Source organism: Aotus nancymaae, unplaced genomic scaffold (genome assembly GCF_030222135.1).
Source record: "Aotus nancymaae isolate 86718 unplaced genomic scaffold, 86718_ANA_hifiasm-v0.15.2.pri h1tg000003l, whole genome shotgun sequence".
NCBI classification, from domain to species: Eukaryota; Metazoa; Chordata; class Mammalia; order Primates; family Aotidae; genus Aotus; species Aotus nancymaae.
Window position 1 is genome coordinate 11,496,284 of NW_026988414.1, and position 24,462 is coordinate 11,520,745.

General features: G+C 40.3%; 1 protein-coding gene across 2 annotated transcripts in view; it reads left to right on the forward strand.

Moving 5' to 3' along the window:
• The window catches only part of CDK5RAP2 (CDK5 regulatory subunit associated protein 2), a 197,558-nt gene that overhangs the window by 62,501 nt on the left and 110,595 nt on the right, over nucleotides 1–24,462 (forward strand). For both annotated transcript variants that reach the window (XM_021674018.2, XM_064378500.1), the window contains exon 12: nucleotides 2,232–2,450. In XM_021674018.2, the coding sequence (XP_021529693.2) occupies nucleotides 2,232–2,450 (219 nt within the window). The remainder of the gene's footprint in view (nucleotides 1–2,231; nucleotides 2,451–24,462) is intronic.

Consider the following 24,462-nt stretch of genomic DNA (forward strand, 5'->3'; position numbering starts at 1 on the left):
ATTGTAAAATCTAGATAATCACACAAGGATTAAATAAGAAAGCGTATATGGGCACAGTAAATGTTAGCTCACCCTTAGATTAGGTGGTATTTGGACAAAACTAGTGCTTTGGTCTGTTTTTCAAATTCTTGGTTAATAGTGTTATTATATATAGCTTTTGGTTTGTGGAACCTCTGTTATCTTTTGATTGGGAATGGAAGATAATGGAATAAGTAAAGGAAAAGTAGAACTAGATTTATTTATGTATATTTGAGATGGAGTCTTGCTCTGTCACCCAGACTGGAGTGCAGTGGCATAATCTCGGCTTACTGCAACCTCAGCCTTCCAGGTTCAAGCAATTCTCCTGTCTCAGCCTCCCGATTAGCTGGGACTACAGGCGCCGGCCACCATGCCCTGCTAATTTTTGTATTTTCCGTAGAGATGGGGTTTCACCATATTTGTCAGACTGGTCTTGAACTCCTGACCTCAGGTGATCCACCTGCCTCAGGCTCCCAAAGTGCCAGGATTATAGGCGTAAGCCACCATACCCAGCCTGTGTATCCTATTTAATCTCCACAATGACCATAACAAAATAGAGCTCATTCCTCCCAAAGTGTTGGAATTACTGTCAGTGAGTCGCTGTGCTTGGCTAAGAATGTGTTTCTTGATATGAGTGTGTTCAGCTTGTGAATATTTGTTGAGCTGTACACTGATGATTTGTGTACCTTTCTGTATATATGCTGTATTTAGTGGAATGCTGTCAAACCGGCTTTCAGAAAAAAAAGAAGGAAAAAATATAATTTAAAAAAAGAGGTAATTACTTCCCATTTCACAGATGTACATGTATTTGGTAATTGTATATATTTTCTGTTTTTTTGAGATGGAATTTTGCTCTTGTTACCCAGGCTGGAGTGTAATGGTACAATCTCGGCCTACCGTAACCTCCGCCTGCTGGGTTCAAGTGATTCTCCTGCCTCAGCCTCCCAAATAGCTGGGGTTATGGGCATGCATCACCACGCCTGGCTAATTTTGTATTTTTAGTAAAGATGGGGTGTCTCCATGTTGGTTAGGCTGGTCTCAAACTCCTGACCTCAGGTGATCTGCCCACCTTGGCCTCCCAAAGTGCTGGGATTACAGGCATGTGCCACTGTGCCTGGCCAATCGTATGTGTTTTCTTTAGTGAACTGTGTATTACTGAAATACCACATATTCTTGACTCATTTTGCACTTGGACTTTGCTGAAGTTATAGTCTCTCAGGCTGGCCATGGAACTAGCATGCTGACCACTTTTTTTTTTTCCTCCAAATGACTCTGGGTTTGAGCCATTCTTAATGTGGATGAACATTGCAAGTGCTTACATACAACTCTGTTTTTTGTCAACCTAAACAACAGAGAGAATCTCTCTAAAATAAAATGATACTTATTCAGGAATAGGACGTTGAAGTGGGAATACATGTGTCATAGTTACGTGCATATTCAGGGAGGTTAAGGAAGACAAAGATTTTTACAGAAAAATAAGAATTACATAACGGTACTGAGATACTTATCCTTGGCTACAAGGATCAATAACAAGGATGACACCAGCCCTAGGTGGGATAGGCAGTTGCTGGGCAGATGTCCTTGGAGAAGTATTTTTGTGTAGGATTGCAGTGGCCTTTGTGCAAGGTTGTGGTTTTTACAGAGTCTTTTGTGATAGCTTTTGTTATGAGGCATTTATGCCTGAGTAATCCATCTTCATAGCCTTACCTGAATCTATTTGTCAAGGTTTTTTTTTTTTAAAACACAAATGACTCCATTTTGATTCTGACAACTTTCACATTTTCAAATGAAAGTCTTCATTTTCTACCATTTAAAAATGACTTGATTAAATTGTTTTTTAAATCATTATTAAAATAACATACTCACTTACCTTAGAACAGTTGAAAATACAGAGATATGAAGAAAATAAATTATAGTCTCACCCAAATAAAGACAGTGTGAAAATTTGTGCTTTTCTTCTGGTCCTTTAAGAAAATACTTCTTTCACACGACCATACTCTTTTCTTCCTTAACATCACATTATAAGAAACATTATCTTGTGTTATTCCAAAATCTTCATATTATTTTTGCTTTGGATTCTGAATGTTGTCTATGTTAATCTTTTTTTTTTTTTTTCCTTTTTTTCCCCCAAGATGAAAAACAGTCCAGGTTTCTTGGTTTGTTTCATGAGGTATGAAAATTAGCTCATCTTGCCTCTCTGCCTTCTCTTCTAGGGGTCTGAAGGCTATGAGGCTGCTCTATCGGGAAAGGAAGCCCTTTTGGCTGAGCTGCGCTCACAAAACCTCACCAAGAGTACAGAGAACCACAGGCTGCGTAGAAGCATTAAGAAGATCACCCAGGAGCTGAGTGACTTGCAGCAGGAGAAGGAGAGACTGGAGAAGGACCTGGAGGAAGCCCATCGAGAGAAGAGCAAAGGAGACTGCACCATCCATGTGAGTACTGCCCTGCCCTTCTGACACAGCGGGCAGTGCGTTGGGACTGGGACTATGTGGCTGTGTCTGTCTGGTTATAGGGTGATATTCAGTACAGAAGACTTAAGAAAAAATTATACTCATTATCTCACTACCTCAAAATGACCATCTTCATTTGATCTATTTGATATTTCAGTCCTTTTATTCTCTTTCTTTCTCTGACACACACACACACGCACACACAGACAGAGTTGGTATCAAGCTGAAAATACAGTTTTGTATCGTGCTTTTTTAAGTTTAATGTTCTCTCTTTGGTGTATTGCCATATCATGAATGTTATTCAAAAACAATTTTTTTGTGCCAGCATAGTATTTCATCACTTGGATATATTGCAGTTTATTTAACTAGCTCTTTTTTGAACGGCATTTAGGTTATTTTCCTTTTTTTTTTTTTTTGCCTTATGACTTCTGCAGCAAATATTCTTGTACATAAATGTTTATCCACTGATTCTTCCTTTTTTGTTTTTTTGAGATAGGGTCTCACGCTTTTTCCTGGGCTTTTCCTGAACTCCTGGGCTCAAGTGATCCTCCCACCTCAGCCTCCTGAGTAGCTGGGATTATAGGCACATGCCACCATCCCACCTCACCGATTATTCCTGATAGAAGTATAATAACTGGGCCAAAGAGTATGAATATTTTAAGGACTGTTTTATAGATATATTCAAATTGTTCTACAGAAAGATTATACCAGGTTTCTCTAGGTGATCTTTTTAATGACTGTACTCTATTTAGCATTGGGTATTAGCATTTAAAAATCCTCTCTGAATTTGGTAGGCTTGTTACATTTCAATTATACTTAAACTTAAATATTCAGTGTCTTTTAATTTAATCTCTCCTGAGAGTTGTGTCCAGATACATAGTGTTGGTGCAATCAGGTAGGATTGGGGTCAGAGTCTGAGTGATCATTGCCATGCAGGTTAATTGAATTGTCTGCCTGAGATCCTGGGCCAGGGGGTCATTAGAGCAGAGGACTCAAAAGATTGCCAGTGGTTAGTTCTCTGGTGGCTGCTGATGGTAGGGACACCAGGATCCAGAGGTTGAAATCCCAGTGTTAACACTGAAGAAAGAATTGAAATGCAAATATTTGCATATTTTATTTATTTATTTATTTTCAAGCTCCCATGGTGTTGTGAGAGGGGATCCCAGAGAGGGAAATCCCTGTTTGCATATTTTAATAAAATTTTAACAAACATTAATGGAATGATAAAGGAAATCTAGAAAAATAAGAAAATGTTAGCTATAATTCCACTACCCTGACCAAGTAACTCTTTCTGATTTTCAGTATTACTCCTGGTGCACCTGGGCTCCAGGTCTAATCAGTGGCTACATACCATTCTGTATTCTTTGATCACTTAGTCTATCATAGGCACCATCCCATGTTGTAGGCTCCAGAACAATCAAGTTGAATGATGATGCATGTTCTTTCACGGAATAGATTTCACATGATTTACTTAATAATTTCCTTTGTTGGACATTTTGGCTATTTAATGCCATAATGGACATCTTTTGACTTAAGGGTATTTTCTCTTGAAATCCCTAGGATCATCCTGTGAAGTGAGATTACTGGGTCAGATAGTGCCGAATATATATGTATGTGTGTTTATATATATATATATATATATATATATGTACACACACACACACTTTTTTTTCAAGACAGAATTTCGTACTATTCCTAAACTGGTGTGTGGTGGCATGCTCATAATTCACTGCAGCCTAAAACTTCTGGGCTCAAGGGATCTGACTACCTCACCCTCCTGTGTAACTGGGACTTCAGGTGAATGCCACCATGCCCAGCTAATTTAATTTTTATTTTTTGTGGAGACAGGGTCCGGCTGTGTTGCCCAGGCTGGTCTCAAACTCCTGGTTTCAAGTGATCTTCCCATCTTGGCCTCTGAAAGTGCCAGGATTACAGGTGTGAGACACTGTACCTGGCCAGTATTTTATACTGGTTAATCATGTTGCCAAATTGTCCAAAAGGCTGACTCATTTTATGCTGCCACCAGCGATGTTAGAGTGCACTAGTTTATTGCATGTTATTAAAAAACCTGTTTCTCGTATTTATTGGATGTTATTGAACACAAAATGTATCTGGTTTAGATACTGATGGAATCACAATACATAACTTCTAAAAGTTTTATTTTTCTAAGGGAGATGAAAATGTTATACAAGACAAAATACAAAACAGTTTAAAATCCACAGCTAGTTAATATAACCTATACTCAGTGCAAAAGATCCTGTGTGAAGCAGTAGTTAGGGAAATCTTCTAGGAGGGGCTGACACTTGAGAATGAGAGGAGTAAGATTTGAGTAGTGTGCCTTTACATAGATGAGATAAAAAGAAGGCTGGCCAGGGGGTCCAGAGCCGCATGTTTCATAGTCAGTTCTTATATTCTTCACTATTAGATGACAATTTTTTCTAGTTTAAAACAATTATCCCCCATTCCCCACTGCCATTATATATGTTAGGTAAAATTTGGATGGCTGAGGATGAGGGGATGATACACACACACACACACACACACACACACACACACACATACACACTCACACACAGTCTCTGTAATCATTTGAAATGGCTGTATAACGTTACATCAAGTGTATATACTGTAATTTTTTTAGGTATACTTCTGTTGTTAGACATTATTTGTTGGTTTCATAATTTACTTTTTTATGTAAATTCTGGTACTTCTAGAAGAATTTTGGGCTGCTGTGGATAAAAAGATGTATTCCTACATAACATGTATACATCTTCATATGGAGGTATTTGGCAAGGAATGGAAGGGGACTATGATGGCAAGAGGGCAGGAATTGGGGTGAGTATACGATGGGTAGGACTTTCTTGTGAGTGCCAGAAACCTGGCTTGAACTAAGTTTGGTAGAAAGGGAACTTGATTGCCTTGTGTAAACTGCTGGAAGGACAGGAGCTCTGGAACACTACCAGGACAGACTCTATCTCTGAGAGCTGGCTTTTTTTCTTGCATCCATACTCCAGTTCCCAGTGGTTGAACTCCTCGTTGCCAGCTATGCTGGGATCACATCTTCCCAGTTTATTGCAGAAGAGGAAAAAGGACTCCCACAGTTTGCTGCCCTGGCTGGTCTCTTGTCAGGATGGCCAGATGGGTGATGTACTGAGACTCTCAATTTGGGTCACATGTTCATTGTGCCTTGGCAGAAGGGTGTGTGTGTGTGTGTGTGTGTATGTGTATGTATGTGTGTGTGTGTGTGTGTGTGTATACCATCATTGGCAGCCTCCCCTAGAACCACATGTTTGGAAGGGGATGAGCAGGTACCCAGAGAAAGTGGTATTTTGTTTCAGGGCACTGGGCAGAGCAAAACAGCGCTATATACTCTAAATGCTTTCCTCAGGTAAGCATGCCAGTGACTCAAGCTTCCTAGCATCTCATCGTGACTACCTTTACACATCAAGTTACATACATGTTTCCAACAAGACGATTTGGCCGTGATTTCCTTCTTTTTGTATAGTTATTGTATCACAGTTGTATCTCTAGTTAACTTTTGCTTATACTCTAAGAATTTGGATGTGTCCATCTCACATGACTATTTTACACCCGGTCTTGGGAGTACTGGCTTACTCAGAGCCTGAGGAAACATGGCGGGGTGGTACTTTTGCCTTATGATGCTAGGATAAATGCACAGGTAGAGCATAACACACTAGCCTTGCATAGCTTATCAGCTTGTTTCTGGTAACTAGGCTTCTTATTTAACTGGAGTACCTCCCACTTACCAGCTGTTACTCGTGTTGCTTTTGGTTTGAAACAGACAGAAAAACCTAGACCTTTTAGTGGTCTCTGTTTCAGTCCTGGCAAAAGAAAGGAATCCATTCATACATTCAGCAACGTTGAACACTTGGTGCGAGCCCTCTACTAGATAAGGAGAAAATTCCATTATAGAGGCATGAACAAACTACCACAGGAGCACAGAGAAGGGAAGTGGCTTGCAGGACCACAGCAGGCTCCTGGGGAAAGTAACTTTTGAACTGGTTCTGAAGTTTGAGCTAGAGATTAATAGACAGGCAAGGGAGAGGAGGGTTTTATATAGAAAACAAAGGTTTAGAGGTGGGAGACGGTATGGTGATTTTGGGGAAGAAGAGTGTGGGGTGGTTGAAGGGTAGTACCTTTAGGGATGTGTCAGGAGATTAACCAGAGAGAAGTTGGTTTGTGGAGAGCCTTGGATGCAGAATTTGGGAGCCTGGACTTGAGGTGTAGGCAAGGGGCCCCTGGCGGGGTAGGGGTTGGGTATGGCAGTCAGAGGGTTGACAGACTCATGTTTGCAGTTTAGAAAGACTAGTCTGATAGATGTCTAGAGGATGGATCTGTGAGGGAAAGCCAGGAAACAAGATGAGAAAAGGCTTTCCTTAACATGTAAGTCAGGTTCTGAGAGGTCAGGGTTATAGGGGAAAAAGAAAAGGAACCTGTTTCTCTGTAATGGGGATGCTCAGGTGTGCCTTCTAGGGCTTGACTTGGTGCATATTCAATGCTTCATCCACGAGGGCTCTAGGATGTTCAGCTTTGGGTCCCTCTAATGTTTACTCAAACTTTGCTGCATCCCACAGGTAGGATAAAGAAAACATTGGTAAGGACAACATCTGAAACACAGGTCTCGTTCTCAATTTACATTTAGCTTAACCCTCATTGTCCTCTTTGGTAATGAAAACTGCTATTCAGAGTGGTAGAAATACAGCAGGTATGATCCTTAGGTGTAGATCGTACTTGACAATTTATAAAGATTGCCGGTGTGCCCACATAATGCTCCCAACATTGGGTTTGGGTATAGAGAATGTTTTTCCCATTTTATAGATTAATCTGTGCCTCAGAATTTACATTGCTTGTCTATCGTTACGTAGAAAGTGATGTATATGTGACATGGATTCAGGTCTATGGACTGTATCTAATTTCAGGACTTTGCTAAGATACTATGCTGTTGCTATGCCAAACCATCAGTAATTATGTTGAGTATACTGTGCTTTTGGCAGAAAGGAAGATTGGTATATTTTCAGCTTTTCAACAGACCAGAATAATATATTCTCAAGAACACCCAACTTGAAGTATTTTGGCTAATTGAAGCTGTAAACATTGTAATTTGTTCCTTTTTGTGTTTCAAAAATACTTGCAGAAGTTTATAAAAAGTCCTAAGATTAATTGAAATAAAAAATAAAGGCTTTAGGGTCAAGGAAAAATAAAACTAACTAGCAAAATAAAACCAGAGTGAGTATTTTTAATTAATTCGTTCATTCAAGGCAGGTCTCACTCTATCACTCAGGCTGGTGTGTAGTGGCACGATCCTAGCTCACTGCAGCTTCAAACCTTCAGGCTCAAGTAATCTTCCTGTCTCAGCCTCCTGAGTAACTGGGGCTATAGACATGCACTACCACACCTGGCTAATTTGTTACATTTTTGTAGAGAAAGGGTTTTGCTATGTTGCCCAGACTGGTCTTGAATTCTTGACCTCAAGCAGTCCTTCCACCTTGGCCTCCCAAAGTTTTAGGATTATAGGTGTGAGCCACTGCGCCTGGCACAGAGTGAGTATATAAAAATGCATGTTGTGGTCGGGTGCCGTGTCTCATGCCTGTAATCCCAGCACTTTGGGAGGCTGAAGTGGGTGGATCACCTGAGGTCAGGAGTTCAAGACCAGCCTGGTCAACGTGGTGAAACCCCATCTCTACTAAAAATACAAAAATTAGCTTAGCATGGTGTTGCACGCCAGTAGTCCCAGCTACTCCAGAGGCTGAGGCAGGAGAATGACTTGAACCTGGGAGGTGGAGATTGCAGTGAGCTGAGATCGTGTCACTGCACTCCAGCCTGGGCAACAGAGCGAGATTCTATTTCCAAAAAAAAAAGCATGTTGTGATATCCTTCACAGTGCTAAAGAGGGGGACTTACAATTCAACTGGTAGTTCCTGGCAGGGAAACCAAAAAGAGAAAATCAATTACAAGATCTCCAGTGTCTGTAAGATGAATATGTGAATTAAAAGGACAGCTTTTGCTGGCACTGAGGCTCAAGAAAAGAATTATCTCTGGTGGGCTTTTATAAAGAGTACTTTGAGCAATTTATAATGTCTTCAACAATACCCCATTCAACAAAAGCAATTCTGCACAGGGACAGATTAATATTGTCCAAGTCAGTACGTTTGTAAGCAGAAGGTTTTCAGTCCCTGGGACTATATCTAGCTGTTTCTCATTCTCTTTTCTTGGACAAGAACCACAAAATCAGTTGGAAATGCTGCAGCCCTGTTTCACAGATGAGCCATGACTTAAAGCCTATGTACGGGATCCAGATCAAGCAGTCCTGGTTTTTGTAGCGTTTCTTGAATTTTGGTGGTAAGCCAGCCATTACTCTTGGATGTGATCAAACCATCCTTTGCTCATGCCAACAACATTTATTGCCAGTCTCATTGTGTCTATTCTTTAACATTTGTAGGGAGGCAATTCTTTTGCTGAAAGTTCAGCTTGGATCAGAGGCTTATGAATTCACTGTGTCTGATTGTGCATGAACACTGAAAAGTTGAACCCCGAGAGTCGGTTCTCTATGTTTTTTTGTTTTAATTGCCTGTGATTGCAGTGACCTAGTGCCGGTTGACTCAGCATGTGTTGTAATTTGCAGTTGTTTGTTTATTCAACACAAATTTATTGAGTACTTGTAATTATATTATTAGGCTCTGGTGAATACAAGCTTTGACTTTTACTTTGGGAGTCTTGTTTACAATGAAGAAGTTCAAAAAGTGAGGATCACAGGTAGATTCCCTGTATTGTATTATACCTCTTTGCTGCCAAAGGGACCCATAGCCCTTGAAGGAAATTCAGGAGACCTTTGCAAAAGCAAACAAAAAATTCAGTGTTCCCAAGTTTATACCCGAACTGTGATGTTTAAAGTGTCCTACTCCTGAGGTTGGTAACAGGGATGCTGCTTGGATCTTCACATCTCTGCCTTCATACATCTGAGTTTGATACATTGTCAGAACCCAGAGACCTGGGCTGTCCTTTTAGTGTGTGTGAGTGTGCACATGGGCATGAATGTGTGTGTTTGGTGAAGGGTGTGAAAAAGAAATCTTTATTTTAGGTTGACTGTCTCTGGTTCAGGCACTCGGTATTCTACTCAGGGTAGGTGTGCGAGAGAAGCAAGCTAAGGGTTTTTTTTTGTTCTCCTTGATAAGCAACACATATTAGACCATTGATTTAGCCATATTCCTCATACTGTTTCAGAATGCTTTCATCTGCTATGAGACCTGTCATCCACTACCCTGACAAATGTGTGCTTCAGTACCTGGGCACTTAGCTCTGTGGGGATGTATTTGCTGGCTAAAGCCCAAAAATCTAATTAAAGTTATACCTGTCACCCAGCTGGCTAATCCCATGTGCTTTGACAGGAGTGGGTTTAATTTCAGGGTAATTCAGCCTGAACCCCCCAGTTCTCACATGTAATCATTGATGGATAGCTCTGAGTGAGATTGTGACAGCATTTAGAACATCTCTTGGCAAATCAGAATCAAAATATGGCATTTGGAGACAGTGTCTCTACAGGTTGGTTGGCTAGGGCTAAGACCACAGACCTGAGGTAGTATGTTTTTTACTAAGGGCCAAAGCTCCTCTTGCCTTAAAAAAAAAAATATATATATATATATATATATTCTGCTGAATGCAGAAACACTGGAATCAAACTGGTTTGGAGTCCTGGCTCCATTACTTACTAGTTGTTGAACTGTGAACCAGCAAATTTGCCTCTTCGAACCATAGGATGTCCATTTCTTATCAGAATAATAGCCATTAGTTGTTAGGATTATTTGAGAGAGGAAGTGACACTTAGCATAATACTTGACAGATCATAAATGAACAATAATTGGTAGTTATTTTGATGATGGTGCCTTGGCCTCGGGCACTAGAACCGTAGCAAGTTCAGTAGGTATCTTTGGAACAGTGGAAAATAGTTCTCAACTTGGGTTGCAATCTCAGCTTCACTTACAAGTGCTTAACTCTAAGCCAACTACTTAAACTCACTGAACTAATGTTCACTACCTTAAAATGGGGTTGATTATATCTATTTTAGGATTAAACAAAATGTAATGTGTGAGAAAATGCCTACTGTGGTTCCTGGCACAGAGAAGTTGATGCTCAGTGTATCAAATTCCTCCTTTTTCACCCTCTTTTCCTGCTTTTAATTGTGTGGCAGGGGCTGGGTCAGGACTTTGAATGACAAACCATCACTTGCTAGAATCTACCAGATGCTGTTGATTAATAAATGTGGTCTGGCCTTTTACCACCTAAGCCACCAAAGCTATAAGTTTCTTCCTGGATCAACAGCAACCTCTCCTCTGAAGAAAGTGCTTGTCTGTTCCTTTCCCGCTGATTGATCCCTCTAGGAAGGGAGTCAGAGCACTCATCTGTTGGGAAACTCTGGAGTATCTCAGTAGCTCACATGTGGGGCTGCTGTTAAAGCTACTTTAAAAGGATGTCCCCATCAGTTTTCATACGGAATTGCTGTGATCTCCATGGGGCGCAAATAGGGATATTTTCCCTTATCTCACCCTCTCATTTTATCATTTCTGTGCCAGGCTCTGTCCTGGGCACTAGGAGTACAGGACTGAATCAAATCATACACAGTCTCTGAAGGAGTCTAGTGAAGAAATAGAATAGAAATGCAAAGAGCTAATTAAAATATAGCATGGTAAGTTCTGATAGTGGGATGGACCGAATGCTGTGGAAGCTTGGAGAATGGAACTGTGCTAAGAGACTAGAGGGGGAGGGATGGAAGGCTTCACAGAGGAGGTGGATTTGAGCTGAGACTTGAAGGATAAGTAGTTACTTGCCTGGGTGAATGAGAGGTGAGAATGCATACCTGGTAACAGGAAGGCCTGTGCCAAGACTTGGGGGCATGAATGAGCCTGGCTTATGGGGAACAGTGAGTGGGGCTGGAAGAGGGAGCAACTGGTGAAAGCTCCATCAAGCCCCTTGCTCAGAACTTGTGCAGTCATCACAGCTAGCGCCATACTGTTAGGTGAGTCACATGTTTGTTAGTTCTTTATGGCAAGGACTGTTACATTCTGGTGGCCTCCAGTTTTTTTTCCCCCAGCATATGAATTATTTGTTTGAATGAACTGTTATGGAGAGAAAACATAAAAGTGGAACAGCTCAGGGTGAAGTGAGGTAGGAGGCCTGGCACCCACCTCCCCGCATCATCTGTTTCTGCCACAGCCCCCAGGAGCAATGAGGCTCCACAAAATGTGGCTTGAACACCACTCTTCATCTACTAATTCTGGAAATTCTCCTTATATCACATAGTACCCCTTCCTCATTAAGTTTGTGGAGAAATTTCCTTTGTATATTTAAAGGTAACCACTGAGCACTTTGACAAGCTTTCTCTCAGTGAAACCTTAGATAAGGTGGAAATTTGATGGATGAGAACCTTTTCATTCTCCATTTGGCCAGAGATAAAACAAAACTAGCTGGCTGGAGGAGGAAGCGTGAGGGCTTGGCTTTTCATTTCTAATGTGATTCTAAGATTTTAGGGACATGTTATTTTTCAAACAGTCCACTTAATTTTTTTTTTTAAATCAGCCAGTCTACTCTAAGAGAGCCCTGCCATGCAGAGGCAGCTCTCAGCCCAGCGCTAGTCCAGAGTGCACCTGTGAATCTTAAAGGAAAATTGCCCATTAGTGTAGAAATTGAGGCCATCAGTTGACATCATTATACAGGTCTTGCTGTGGCAGCACTAACATTAAATCAAGATGATAGTCTGGTATAGGATGGGGTTCTTTTTTTTTCTTGTGTAAACCCTTTGTTCAGAAGCAAATAAAACAGATGCACCCAGGGGGGCTCTGCAGATTCCTTAGAATGGTGGCTTTTTGTATGGAAATCAAATATAATTTTCTGTGCTCCTCCCTAAGCTACTGAGTTCATTTCTGGAGGAATGCCCAAGAACATGTAGTTAGAGGATACTGATATCCAGCCAGGTTTGGGTATTCCTAATCCTAGAGCTTCTTAGGTTTGGCTTGTAAAATCACTGGTGTAGTAAAAAGAATACAGACAGACTTGGTTTCAGATCCTGCTTCCACTACTTTTTACCTGTGTTACTTTGGTTAAGTTGCTTCAAGTCTTTGAGCTTCAGTTTTCTGATTGGTAAAAAGGGTATAATTAAAGTACAGACATCCCTCAGGAGATATTAGGATTGGAATAAAGCAAGTCATATGAATTTTTTGGTTTTCCAGTGAATATAAAAGTTATGTTAACCCTATACTATGGTCTATTATGTGTGCAACAGCATTATGTCTAAAATAACAATGTACATATCTGAATTAAAAATACTGCCCAAAAATACTAATGAGCATTAGAAACTTCAACTAGTTGTAATCTTTGTTGGTGGAAGGTCTTGCCTCAGTGTTGATGGCTGCTGACTGATACGGTGGTGGTTGCTGCAATAATGAAGTTTGCCACATTGATTAGCTCTTCTTTTCACAAAATATTTCTCAATGGCATGTGATGCTGTTTGTAGAATTTTACCCACGATAGAACTTTCAAAATTGGATTCAGTCCTCTCAAACCCTGCTGCTGCTTTATCAACTAAGTTCACATAATATTCTAAGTCATTTGTTGTCGTTTCAACAATGTTCACAGCATCTTGAGATGGAGAAGATTCCATCTCAAGAAACTACTTTCTTTGCCCATCATAAGAAGTAATTCCTCGTTTGTTCAAGCTTTATCATGGGCTTGCAGCAATTCAGTCAGATCTTCAGACCACTTCTATTTCCCTTGCTATTTCTACCATGTTAGCAGTGAAGTGAAGTCTTGAATCCCTCATAGTCATCATGAGGGTTGAAATTGGATTCTTTCAAATTCCTGTAATGTTGGTGTTTTTGACCCTTCTTATGAATCACGAATGTTACTAATGGTATTTAGAATGATGAATTATTTCCAGAAGGCTTTCAATTTATGTTGCCCAGATCCATCAGAGGAGTCATTTTTTAAAATACATTTCTTAGAGACTTGAAAAGTTAAAATTACTCCTTGATCTGTGGGTTGCAGAATGGATGTTGTGTTAGCAGGCATGAAAACAACATTCATCTTCTTGTACATCTCCATCAGAGCTCTTGGATGACCAGGTGCATTGTCAATGAGCAGTAACATACATACATACATACATATATATGTATATATTTTTTTAAAATTGTACTTTAAGTTCTAGGGTACATGTGCAGATCTTGCAGGATTGTTGCATAGGTATACACATGCCATGGTGGTTTGCTGTCTCCATCCGCCCGTCACCTACATCAGGCGTTTCTCCCAATGTTAGCCCTTCCCAACCTCCCCACCCCCCGCTGTCCCTCCCTTAGCCCCCTACCTCCCAACAGACCCCAGTGTGTGACGTTCCCCTCCCTGTGCTCATGTGTTCTCATTGTTCAACACCCGCCTGTGAGTGACAAACATGCGGTGTTTTGTTTTCTGTTCTTGTGTCAGTTTGCTGAGAATGATGGTTTCTAGATTCATCCATGTCCCTACAAAGGACATGAACTCACCCTTTTTCATGGCTGCATAGTATTCCATGGTATATATGTGTCACATTTTCTTTGTCCAGTCTATCATTGATGGGCATTTGGGTTGGTTCCAGGTCTTTGCTGTTGTAAACGGTGCTGCAGTGAACATATGTATGCATGTGTGTTTATAATAGAAGGATTTATAATTCTTTGGGTATATATCCAGTAATGGGATTGCTGGGTCAAGTGGAATTTCTATTTCTAGATCCTTGAGGAATTGTCACACTGTCTTCCACAATGGTTGAACTAATTTACACTCCCACCAACAGTATAAAAGCATTCCTATTTCTCCACATCCTCTCCAGCATCTGTTGTCTCCAGATTTTTTAATGATTGCCATTCTAACTGGCACGAAATGGTATCTCAATGTGGTTTTGATTTGCTTTTCTCTAATGACCAGTGATAAGAGCAGTAATGTTTTTAAAGGAATCTTTGTTTTGAATAGTAGGTCTCAACGGTGGGCTTGAAATATTCAGTAAAAACCATGCTGTAAACAGATGTGCTGTCATTAAATTTTGTTGTTTCATTGTAGAGCACAGAGTTGATTTAGCATAATTTTTAAGGAGTTTTGGAGTCATGGGTGAGCATCAGCTTCCACTTAAAGTTACTAGCTGCATTAACCCCTAATAAGAAAGTCACCCTGTCCTTTGAAGTTTTGAAGCCAGACATTGACTGCTCCTCTATAGCTGTGAAACTCCTAGATGGCATCTTCTTCCAGTATAAGGCTGTGTCATCTGCATTGAAAACCTGTTGTTTAGTGTAGCTACCTCCATCAGTTATCTTATTTAGATCTTTTGGGTAACGAACTGCAGCTTCTACATCAGCACTTGGAACTTCCTTGCACTTTTATGTTACTTAGATGGCGTCTTTCCTTAAACCTCAGGAACCAACCTTTGCTAGCTTCAATTTTTATTTGTTCTTTTCGCAGCTTCTTCACCTCTCTCAGTCCTCATAGAATTGAAGAGAGTTAAGGCTTTGCTCTGGATTAGACTTTGGCTTAAGGGAATGTTGTGGCTGGTTTGATCTATTCAGACCATAACTTCCTCTATATCAGCAAGGCTGTTTAGCTTTCTTACCATTCATTTGTTCACTGGAGGAGCACTTTTAATTTCTTTCAACTTTTTCTTTGCATTCACAATTTGGCTAACTGGTGCAAGAGGCCTAGCTTTTGGCTATATGGACTTTTTTTTTTTTTTTTGGAGACAGAGTTTCGCTCTTGTTGCCCAGGCTGGAGTGCAATGGCATGATCTTGGCTCACTGCAACCTCTACCTCCCAGGTTCAAGTGATTTTCCTGCCTAAGCCTCTCAAGTAGCTGGGATTACAGGCATGTGCCACCATGCTTGGCTAATTTTGTATTTTTAGTAGAGACGGGGTTTCACCATGTTGGTCAGACTGGTCTCAAACTCCTCACCTTAGGTGATCTGCCCGCCTCGGCCTCCCAAAGTGCTGGGATTACAGGTGTGAGCCACTGCACCCGGCAGGCTATATCTATTGACTTTTGGCATGCCTTCCTCATTAAACTTAATCATTTCTAGCTTTTGATTTAAAGTGAGAGACACACGACTCTTTCTTTCACTTGAACATTTAGTGGCCATCATAGTTATTCACTGGCCTAATTTCAATTTTGTTGTATCTTAGGGCATAGAGAAGCCTGAGGAGAGGGAGGGAGACAGAGGAATGGCCAGTTGTTGGAGCACTCAGAACACACACTTATCCTTTTTTTTTTTTTTAATGTACAGTAAAACTACAATCAGGAGAAAGAACACTCACTTTTATCTGTTAAGTTTGCTGTCTTATATGGGTGTGATTTGAGGCACTGCCAAACACTTGGAATCGGAACATCAAAGATCACTGATCACCATAACAGATACTAATAATGAAAAAGTTTGAAATATTGCAAGAATTACCAAAAGGCAACACAGAGACATGAAATTAACACGTGCTGTTGGAAAAATGGCGCTGACAAGACTTAACTTGATGCAGTGTTGCTGCAGACCTTCAATTCGTAAAATACAAAATCTCTGTGAAATATAGTAGAGCAGAGCACAATGAAATGAGCTATTCTTGTACCTGCTTCCTACAGGTGAGAGTTGAATGAGGTGATGGGTAAAGTGCCCAGCACTCTCCTAAATGTCATAGAGTTTGTGGAAGAAAGTGTTGGGTGGTATTTTATGAAGATGATTGTTGTGGGCCTGAGTAATCAAATTGGGCTTTGTGGAAGAGGTGGCACTTGGATTGGGCTGTGAAGGATAGCGTGCTTTCCCTAGGTGGAACTGGAGGGAATTCATACTTTTTCCGGGTGGAGGGGACTGGTAGATACAGGCAGAGAGCCTGAAAGTATGTTAATGAAGGGGTTGGCTGGAGGGGACTGGTTGCAGATAAGGCTGAAATGTAAGCTGAAGCCCACTGGTAGGAGCCTTGAGTAGACGCCTTGTAGGGTAGCTTCATTCTGCAGTTAACTTGGGGTCACTGAAGGATGCTTAGCAGAGATGTAATGATCAGAGGTCTACATGTGGTTTGGCGGAGTGAACCCAGAAGCAGCGAGACCAGTTAGGAAGCTGTTGAAGTTGACTAGCTGGGAGATGAGTTCTGAAGAAGGCAGAGGCAGTGGGATGGGGAGCGGGGAATACTTCTTGTCTGGCGGGGAGGAATACTTTTCTCAGTACTGCAGCTTCTACCCTTCTTCCTTTCTAATTGAGGAAGGAGTTACCAATCGAAGTGATGAGAGTTCAGGGTATTTTGGGGGCCATCCTTGCTAATGAGTAAGTTATAAGAACGCAAATTTCAGATTCTTTCACTTTCCTGCTCCAGACCTACCCAGGTTTAGCCCTCGCTGGGCAGGTCAACTCCCTCATTTCCGCATCAGTTGTCTTTGTGCACTTCTACTTCTACTTGAGTAAGGGGACTTGGGCAGCTCCTTAAGCTGCATACACCCTTCCTTTTCCCAAACAATAACAACAACTACCCCAAACCCTTAATTTTATCAGAAAGCACTTATCTGGATATGAGATCGCCACAGAATGATTCCCATTCTGCTATTGTTGTGTTTAACTCCCTTGAGAACTCTGGGGATAGTAGGAATGATTGACAGGGCAGGATTTGGACACTCAGCCATGAAAAGCACCAAATCCTCACTTTTCATCTCCAATTGCTCTATGTTGAGGGCGAGCCGCACCTTGAGGCCTGGGTTAACTGTTGGATGACAAGGTGCCTGTGAGAAGAGCAGGCAAGAACTGAACCTTGTGGCAGGGTGGAGGTGGTAGTGGTGGTGCCATGGCCACATGAGGAAACTGGCTAGTGGGGATCAGCCTGGGGTTGTGTGTGGGGAGAGAGGGAGGTGAGACGGCTTCATTTGCTCTGCACTGTTGTCTATGCTGGACACCCATTGTGCATTCTCTCCTCCAGCCCTCCAAGCACCCTGGAAGTTTGCGTTATTATCTTCATTTACCAGAAGGGAAACACTGAAAGATTTAAGTTATCCATCTCTGGTCACACAGCTAGTTAGCAGTAGAGGCAGGATTCAAGGCTAGGGCTGTCTGTTTTCACAGTCCAGGAATATTGAAGGAGGTTTGGAAAAATCACCCAAGATTATCAATTTTCAGTTCTGATTGTTATACTCAGGCAAGACATGCCGTCTCCATGCCTTCCCAAAACATTTATTAGAACCCCACTGGTGGCAAATGCCTGAGCCTGTCAGACGTCTTTGTGTTGCCATGGCAGCCTCTCTTCTTCAGGGCCACCTCAGCACACAAACCTGCCCTCCCCCTATGGTCATTTTACTTTAAACCTTCTTTGACTGCTCTTCATATGAGGTTCAGGGTGCTTGGTCCTGCCCCATTCATTAGAAGGAGGGCATCAGTTTCAGGCTAGTCTATCAGTCCAAGTCCTTAAGAAATGATAAAATTAATTTCAGGTATTGGAAGTTTTGGCTAGTGGAAGCCTATGTCACAGTGGTTTTATATTTTCTTTAACCTTAACAATAGCACATTTGGGTGGAAAAAGCACAGAATTTGGGGTCATACTGACTGGGGTTTGAATTTCAGCACTAGAACTTACTAGAGCTTTTGTAAAGCTATGTGAAAATCTCTCAACCTCTGTGGGCCTTAGTTCTCTTTCTGTAAAAACAGAACTAATAATACCATCTAGGCAGTCATTAGGGTTGGAGGTATGTTATGTAAAAATGCCTTGCCCTGTGCTTGGTTCATAGCTGTGCTCAGTAAATGGTGGTTTCCATAACTGAGTAAAATAAGGGAAGTGGTCTATACTCTTTGGTATCCTAACTTTCCCCAAGACCTGATGATGCTGTGGGTCCTCTACCCACCCCCAACCCCAAATATACACACATGCAAATTTGCATAGGATCCCAGGCCACCCAGTCAATAGTCCTTAGGTTGTTAAGAACTCCTAATCTTGGGGAATGACAAAACTACATGTCCGTTGTGGAATTCTGTAACAGGTCGTTTTCACATTGTCAACTCTGTTAAGTTTAGGAGATTTGTGGGAGAAATGTGGTACGTCAGTAGCCCTTATCACTTAAGCCATGTAAGATGCTCTTAACCTAGGTAGCTGAATAAAAAATTTAAAAGGAAATTAAAGGGGGAATGGAACAAGTGGTTGTTAAATATACATGTATACACTAGAACTTGAACCAGACATCACAGTATGGGTCTGATAGGTGTTCGTATAGAGGAGGGAACTGAATCTCGGAAATGAGGTAAGAGCACAGGAAAAGTGCACACTCTTTACTCAGCATGATACATGAACATTTTAAAAATTAACAGGTATGCATGATCTTTCTAGGATGACATACACATTTATTGTGAATTTAGAGATGTACCTAAATGGCTGGCTTAACATGGGTTTTATAGTTACTCTTCACAACATTTTTCAGGGGAAGATTTCTTTTTTTATATATTTTTTATTTTTTAAATTTTATTTTATTTTATTTTTATTTATTTATTTATTCAATGATTAAATCACCAGCACTTCATTATAACATAGTTGATGGTGAGTTCTCAAAATGTGATTTTAGGGAGCCACTACAGCAAGCAGGTGAAGAAAATATCAGAAAGCCAAAAGTAATGTGTGATAAATCAATACAGTATTCCAGTACCAGAACCCAAAAGGAACAAAAACGTTAGCAAGAACTTATATATTAACATTGCTCTTTGGCCCGTAAAATACAGAGGAGTAGTGTTTTTTCTTTTGTTTTCTTTTCTTTTTTTCTTCAAGCTTGATTGATTTTTATTAAATTACAGCACAGAGAAGGGAGTAAAAGTGGCTACTGCTTGGTTTAGGCCTAAATGATTGTATTTTGTTCTTAATGTTTGAAGACACCTACCATAAACGAACACATTTCTATAAAATGGCCATAAAACATATATGCACGTATAATCTTTGACTTTTTACAATGAGATTGCTGAATTAGCTGAAGTTGTAGTCACTCTCCTGCATCCATAGTCTTAAAGATTGTATTTTCCTTTTTTTGTTTGTTTTGTTTTTAACATATATTTTGTTGCACTTTAGGTTCTGGGATACATGTGCAGATCTTGCAGGATTGTTGCATAGGTCCACACATGGGAATGTAGTTTGCTGCCTCCATCTGCCTGTCACCTATATCTGGCATTTCTCCCCATGTTACCCCTTCCCAACTCCCCACTCCCTGCTGTCCCTCCCTATTCCCCCCCAACAGACCCCAGTGAGAGATGCTTCCCTTCCTGTGTCCGTGTGTTCTCATTGTTCAATATCCACCCGTGAGTGAAAATGATGGTTTCCAGATTCATCCATGTCCCTACAAAGGACATGGACTCATTGTTTTCTATGACTGCATAGTATTCCATGGTGTTTATGTGTCACATTTTCCTTGTCCCGTCTATCATCTGTAGGCATTTGGGTTGGTTCCAGGTCTTTGCTGTTGTAAACAATGCCACAATGAACATACGTATGCGTGTGTCTTTATAATGGAATGATTTATAATCCTTTGGATATATACCTGGTAATGGGATTGCTGGGTCAAATGGAATTTCTATTTCTAGGTCCTTGAGGAATCGCCATACCCACAATAGTTGAACTAATTTACACTCCCACCAACAGTGTAAAAGTGTTCCTATTTCTCTACATCCTCTCCAGTATCTGTTGTCTCCAGATTTTTTAACGATCACCATTCTGACTGGCGTGAGATGGTATCGCAATGTGGTTTTGATTTACATTTCTCTAATGACCAGTGATGATGAGCATTTTTTCATATGTTTTTTGGCCTCATAAATGTCTTCTTTTGAAAAGTGTCTGTTCATGTCCTTCGCTGACTTTTGAATGGGTTTGTTTGTTTTTTTCTTGTAAATCTGTTTTAGTTCTCTGTAGCTTCTGGATATTAGCCCTTTGTCAGATGGGTAGATTGCAAAATTTTTTTCCCATTATGTTGATTGCTGGTTTACTCTAATGATTGTTTCTTTTGCTGTACAGAAGCTCTGGAGTTTAATTAGATCCCATTTGTCCATTTTGGCTTTTGTTGCCAATGCTTTTGGTGTTTTAGTCATGAAGTCCTTGCCTGTGCCTATGTCCTGAATGGTTTTGCTTAGGTTTTCTTCTTGGGTTTTTATGGTATTAGGCCTTAATTTAGATCTTTAATCCATCTGGAGATAATTTTAGTGTAAGGTGTCAGAAAGGGGTCCAGTTTCTGCTTTCTGCACATGGCTAGCCAATTTCCCCAACATCATTTATTAAACAGGGACTCCTTTCCCCACTGCTTGTTTTTGTCAGGTCTGTCAAAGATCACATGGTTGTAGATGTGTGGCTTTGCCTCCAAGGCCTCTGTTCTGTTCCATTGGTCTATATCTCTGTTTTGGTACCAGTACCATGCTGTTTTGATTACTGTAGCTTTGTAGTATAGTTTGAAATCAGGTAGCGTGATGCCTCCAGCTTTGTTCTTTTTGCTTAGAATTGTCTTGGCTATGCGGACTCTCTTTTGGTTCCATATGAAGTTTAAGGTGTTTTTTTCCAATTCAGTGAAGAAGGTCATAGGTAGCTTGATGGGGATAGTGTTGCATCTATAAATTACTCTGGGCAGTATGGCCATTTTCACAATACTGATTCCTCCTAACCATGAGCATGGAATGTTTCTCCATCTGTTTGTGTCCTCTCTTATTTCCTTGAGCAGTGATTTGTAGTTCTCCTTGGAGAGGTCCTTTACATCCTTTGTTAGTTGTACTCCTAGGTATTTTCTTCTCTTTGTAGCAATTGTGAATGGCAGTTTGTTCTTGATTTGGCTCTCTTTAAGTCTGTTATTGGTGTATAGGAATACTTGTGATTTCTGCACATTGATTTTGTATCCTGAGACTTTGCTGAAGTTGCTTACCAGTTTAAGGAGATTTTGGGCTGAGACGATGGGGTCTTCTAAATATACAATCATGTCATCTGCAAATAGAGACAATTTGACTTCCTCCTTTCCTAGTTGAATACCCTTTATTTCTTTTTCTTGCCTGATTACTCTGGCTAGAACTTCCAATACTATTTGAATAGGAGTGGTGAGAGAGGGCATCCTTGTCTAGTGCCAGATTTCAAAGGGAAGGCTTCCAGTTTTTGCCTATTCAGTATGATATTGGCTGTGGGTTTGTAGTAAATAGCTTTTATTATTTTGAGATACGTTCTGTTGATACCTAGTTTATTGAGATTTTTTAGCATAAAGGGCTGCTGAATTTTGTAGAAGGCATTCTCTGCATCTATTGAGATAATCATGTGGTTTTTGTCTTTGGTTCTGTTTATTTGGTGGATTATGTTTATAGACTTGCATATGTTGAACCAGCTTTGCATCCCCTGGATGAAGCCTACTTGATCATGATGGATAAGCTTTTTGATGTGCTGTTGCATTTGGTTTGCCAGTATTTTATTGAAGATTTTTGCATCTTTGTGCATCATGGATATTGGCCTGAAGTTTTCTTTTTTTATTGAGTCTCTGCCAGGTTTTGGTATCAGGATGACGTTGGTCTCATAAAATGATTTGGGAAGGATTCCCTCTTTTTGGATTGTTTGGAATAGTTTCAGAAGGAGTGGTACCAGCTCCTTTTTGTATGTCTGGTAGAATTTGGCTGTGAACCCATCTGGACCTAGGGTTTTTTTGGGTGGTAGGCTATTAATTGCTTTCTCAACTTCAGCCCTTGTTATTGGTCTATTGAGGGTTTCAACTTCTTCCTGGTTTAGGCTTGGGAAGGTGCAGATGTCCAGTAATTTATCCATTTCTTTCAGGTTTACTGGTTTGCGTGCATAGAGTTGTTTGTAGTAATCTCTGATGGTAGTTTGTATTTCTGTGGAATCAGTTGTGATAACCCCTTTATCGCTTTTTATTGCATCTATTTGATTCTTCACTCTTTTCTTTTTTATTAATCTGGCTAGTGGTCTGTCTATTTTGTTGATCTTTTCAGTAAACCAGCTCCTGTTTGTATTGATTTTTTTGAAGGGTTTTTTGTGTCTCTGTCTCCTTCAGTTCTGCTCTGATCTTAGTTGTTTCTTGTCTTCTGTTAGCTTTTTTTTTTTTTTTGATCTTGCTCCTCTAGCTCTTTCAATTTTGATGATAGAGTGTCGATTTTAGATCTTTCCTTGTTTCTCATGTGGACATTTATTGCTATAAATTTTCCTCTAGACACTGCTTTAAATGTGTCCCAGAGTTTCTGGTACATTGTGTCTTCTTTCTCGTTGATTTTGAAGAACATCTTTATTTCTGCCTTCATTTCATAGTTTATCCAGTTAACATTCAAGAGCCAGTTGTTGAGTTTCCATGAACTTGTGCAGTTCTTAGTTTCTTAATTCTGAGTTCTAACTTGATTGCATTGTGGTCTGAGAGACTGTTGTTATGATTTCTGTTCTTTTGCATTTGCTGAGGAGTGATTTACTTCCAATTATGTGGTCAATTTTAGAGTAGGTGTGATGTGGTGCTGAGAAGAATGTATATTCTGTGGATTTGGGGTGGAGAGTTCTGTAGATGTCTATTAGGTTTGCTTGGTCCGGATCTGAGTTCAAGTCGTGGATATCCTTGTTGATTTTCTATCTCATTGATCTGTCTAATATTGACAGTGGAGTGTTAAAATCTCCCACTATTATTGTGTGGGAGTCTGAGTCTCTTTGTAAGTCATTAAGGACTTGATTTATGTACCTGGGTGCTCCTGTATTGGGTGCGTATGTATTTAGGATTGTTAGCTCTTCTTGTTGCATTGATCATTTTACCATTATGTAATGCCCTTCTTTGTCTCTTTTGATCTTTGTTGGTTTAAAGTCTGTTTTATCAGAAACTAGGATTGCAACTCCTACTTTCTTTTGCTCTCCATTTGCTTAGTAAATCTTCCTCGATCCCTATATTTTGAGTGTATGTGTATCCTTGCATGTGAGATGGGTTTCCTGGATACAGCACACCGATGGGTTTTGACTTTTTATCCAATTTGCCAGTCTGTGTCTTTTGATTGGGACATTTAGCCCATTTACATTTAGGGTTAATATTGTTATGTGTGAATTTGATCCTGCCGATTTGATGCTAGCTGGTTGTTTTGGCCATTAGTTGATGCAGTTTCTTCATTGTGTTGATGCTTTTTACCATTTGGTACGTTTTTGGAGTTGCTGGTACTGGTTGTTCCTTTCTATGTTTAGTGCTGCTTTCTGGAGCTTTTTGTAATGCAGGCCTGGTGGTAATGAAATCTCTGAGCAAATTGCTTGTTCATAAAGGATTTAATTTCTCCTTCACTTAAGAAACTTAGTTTGGCTGGATATGAAATTCTAGGTTGAAAGTTCTTTTCTTTAAGGATGTTGAATATTGGCCCCCACTGTCTTCTGTCTTGTATGGTTTCTGCCGAGAGATCCACTGTGAGTCTGATGGGCTTCCCTTTGTGGGTAACCTGACCTTTCTCTCTGACTGCCCTTAGCATTTTTTTCTTCATTTCAACCCTGGTGAACCTGACGATTATGTGCCTTGGCGTTGCTCTTCTTGAGGAATATCTTTGTGGTGTTCTCTGTATTTCCTGGACTTGAATGGTGGCCTGCCTTGCTAGGTTGGGGAGGTTTTCCTGCATAATATCCTGAAGAGTGTTTTCTAGTTTGGATTCATTCTCTCCATCACATTCAGGTACGTGTATCAAATGTAGATAGTCTTTTCACATAATCCCATATTTCTTGGAGGCTTTGTTCATTTCTTTTCACTCTTTTTTCTCTACTCTTGCCTTCTCGTTTTATTTCATTGAGCTGATTTTCAGTCTCTGATACCCTTTCTTTTACTTGTTCTATTCTGCTGTTGAAACTTATGTATGCTTCGCGAAGTTCTCGTGTTGTGTTTTTCAGCTCCATTAAGTCATTTATATTCTTCTCTAAGCTTTTTATTCTTGTTAACATTTCGTCAAACCTTTTTTCAAGGTTCTTAGTTTCTTTTCATTGGGTTAGAACATGTTCTTTT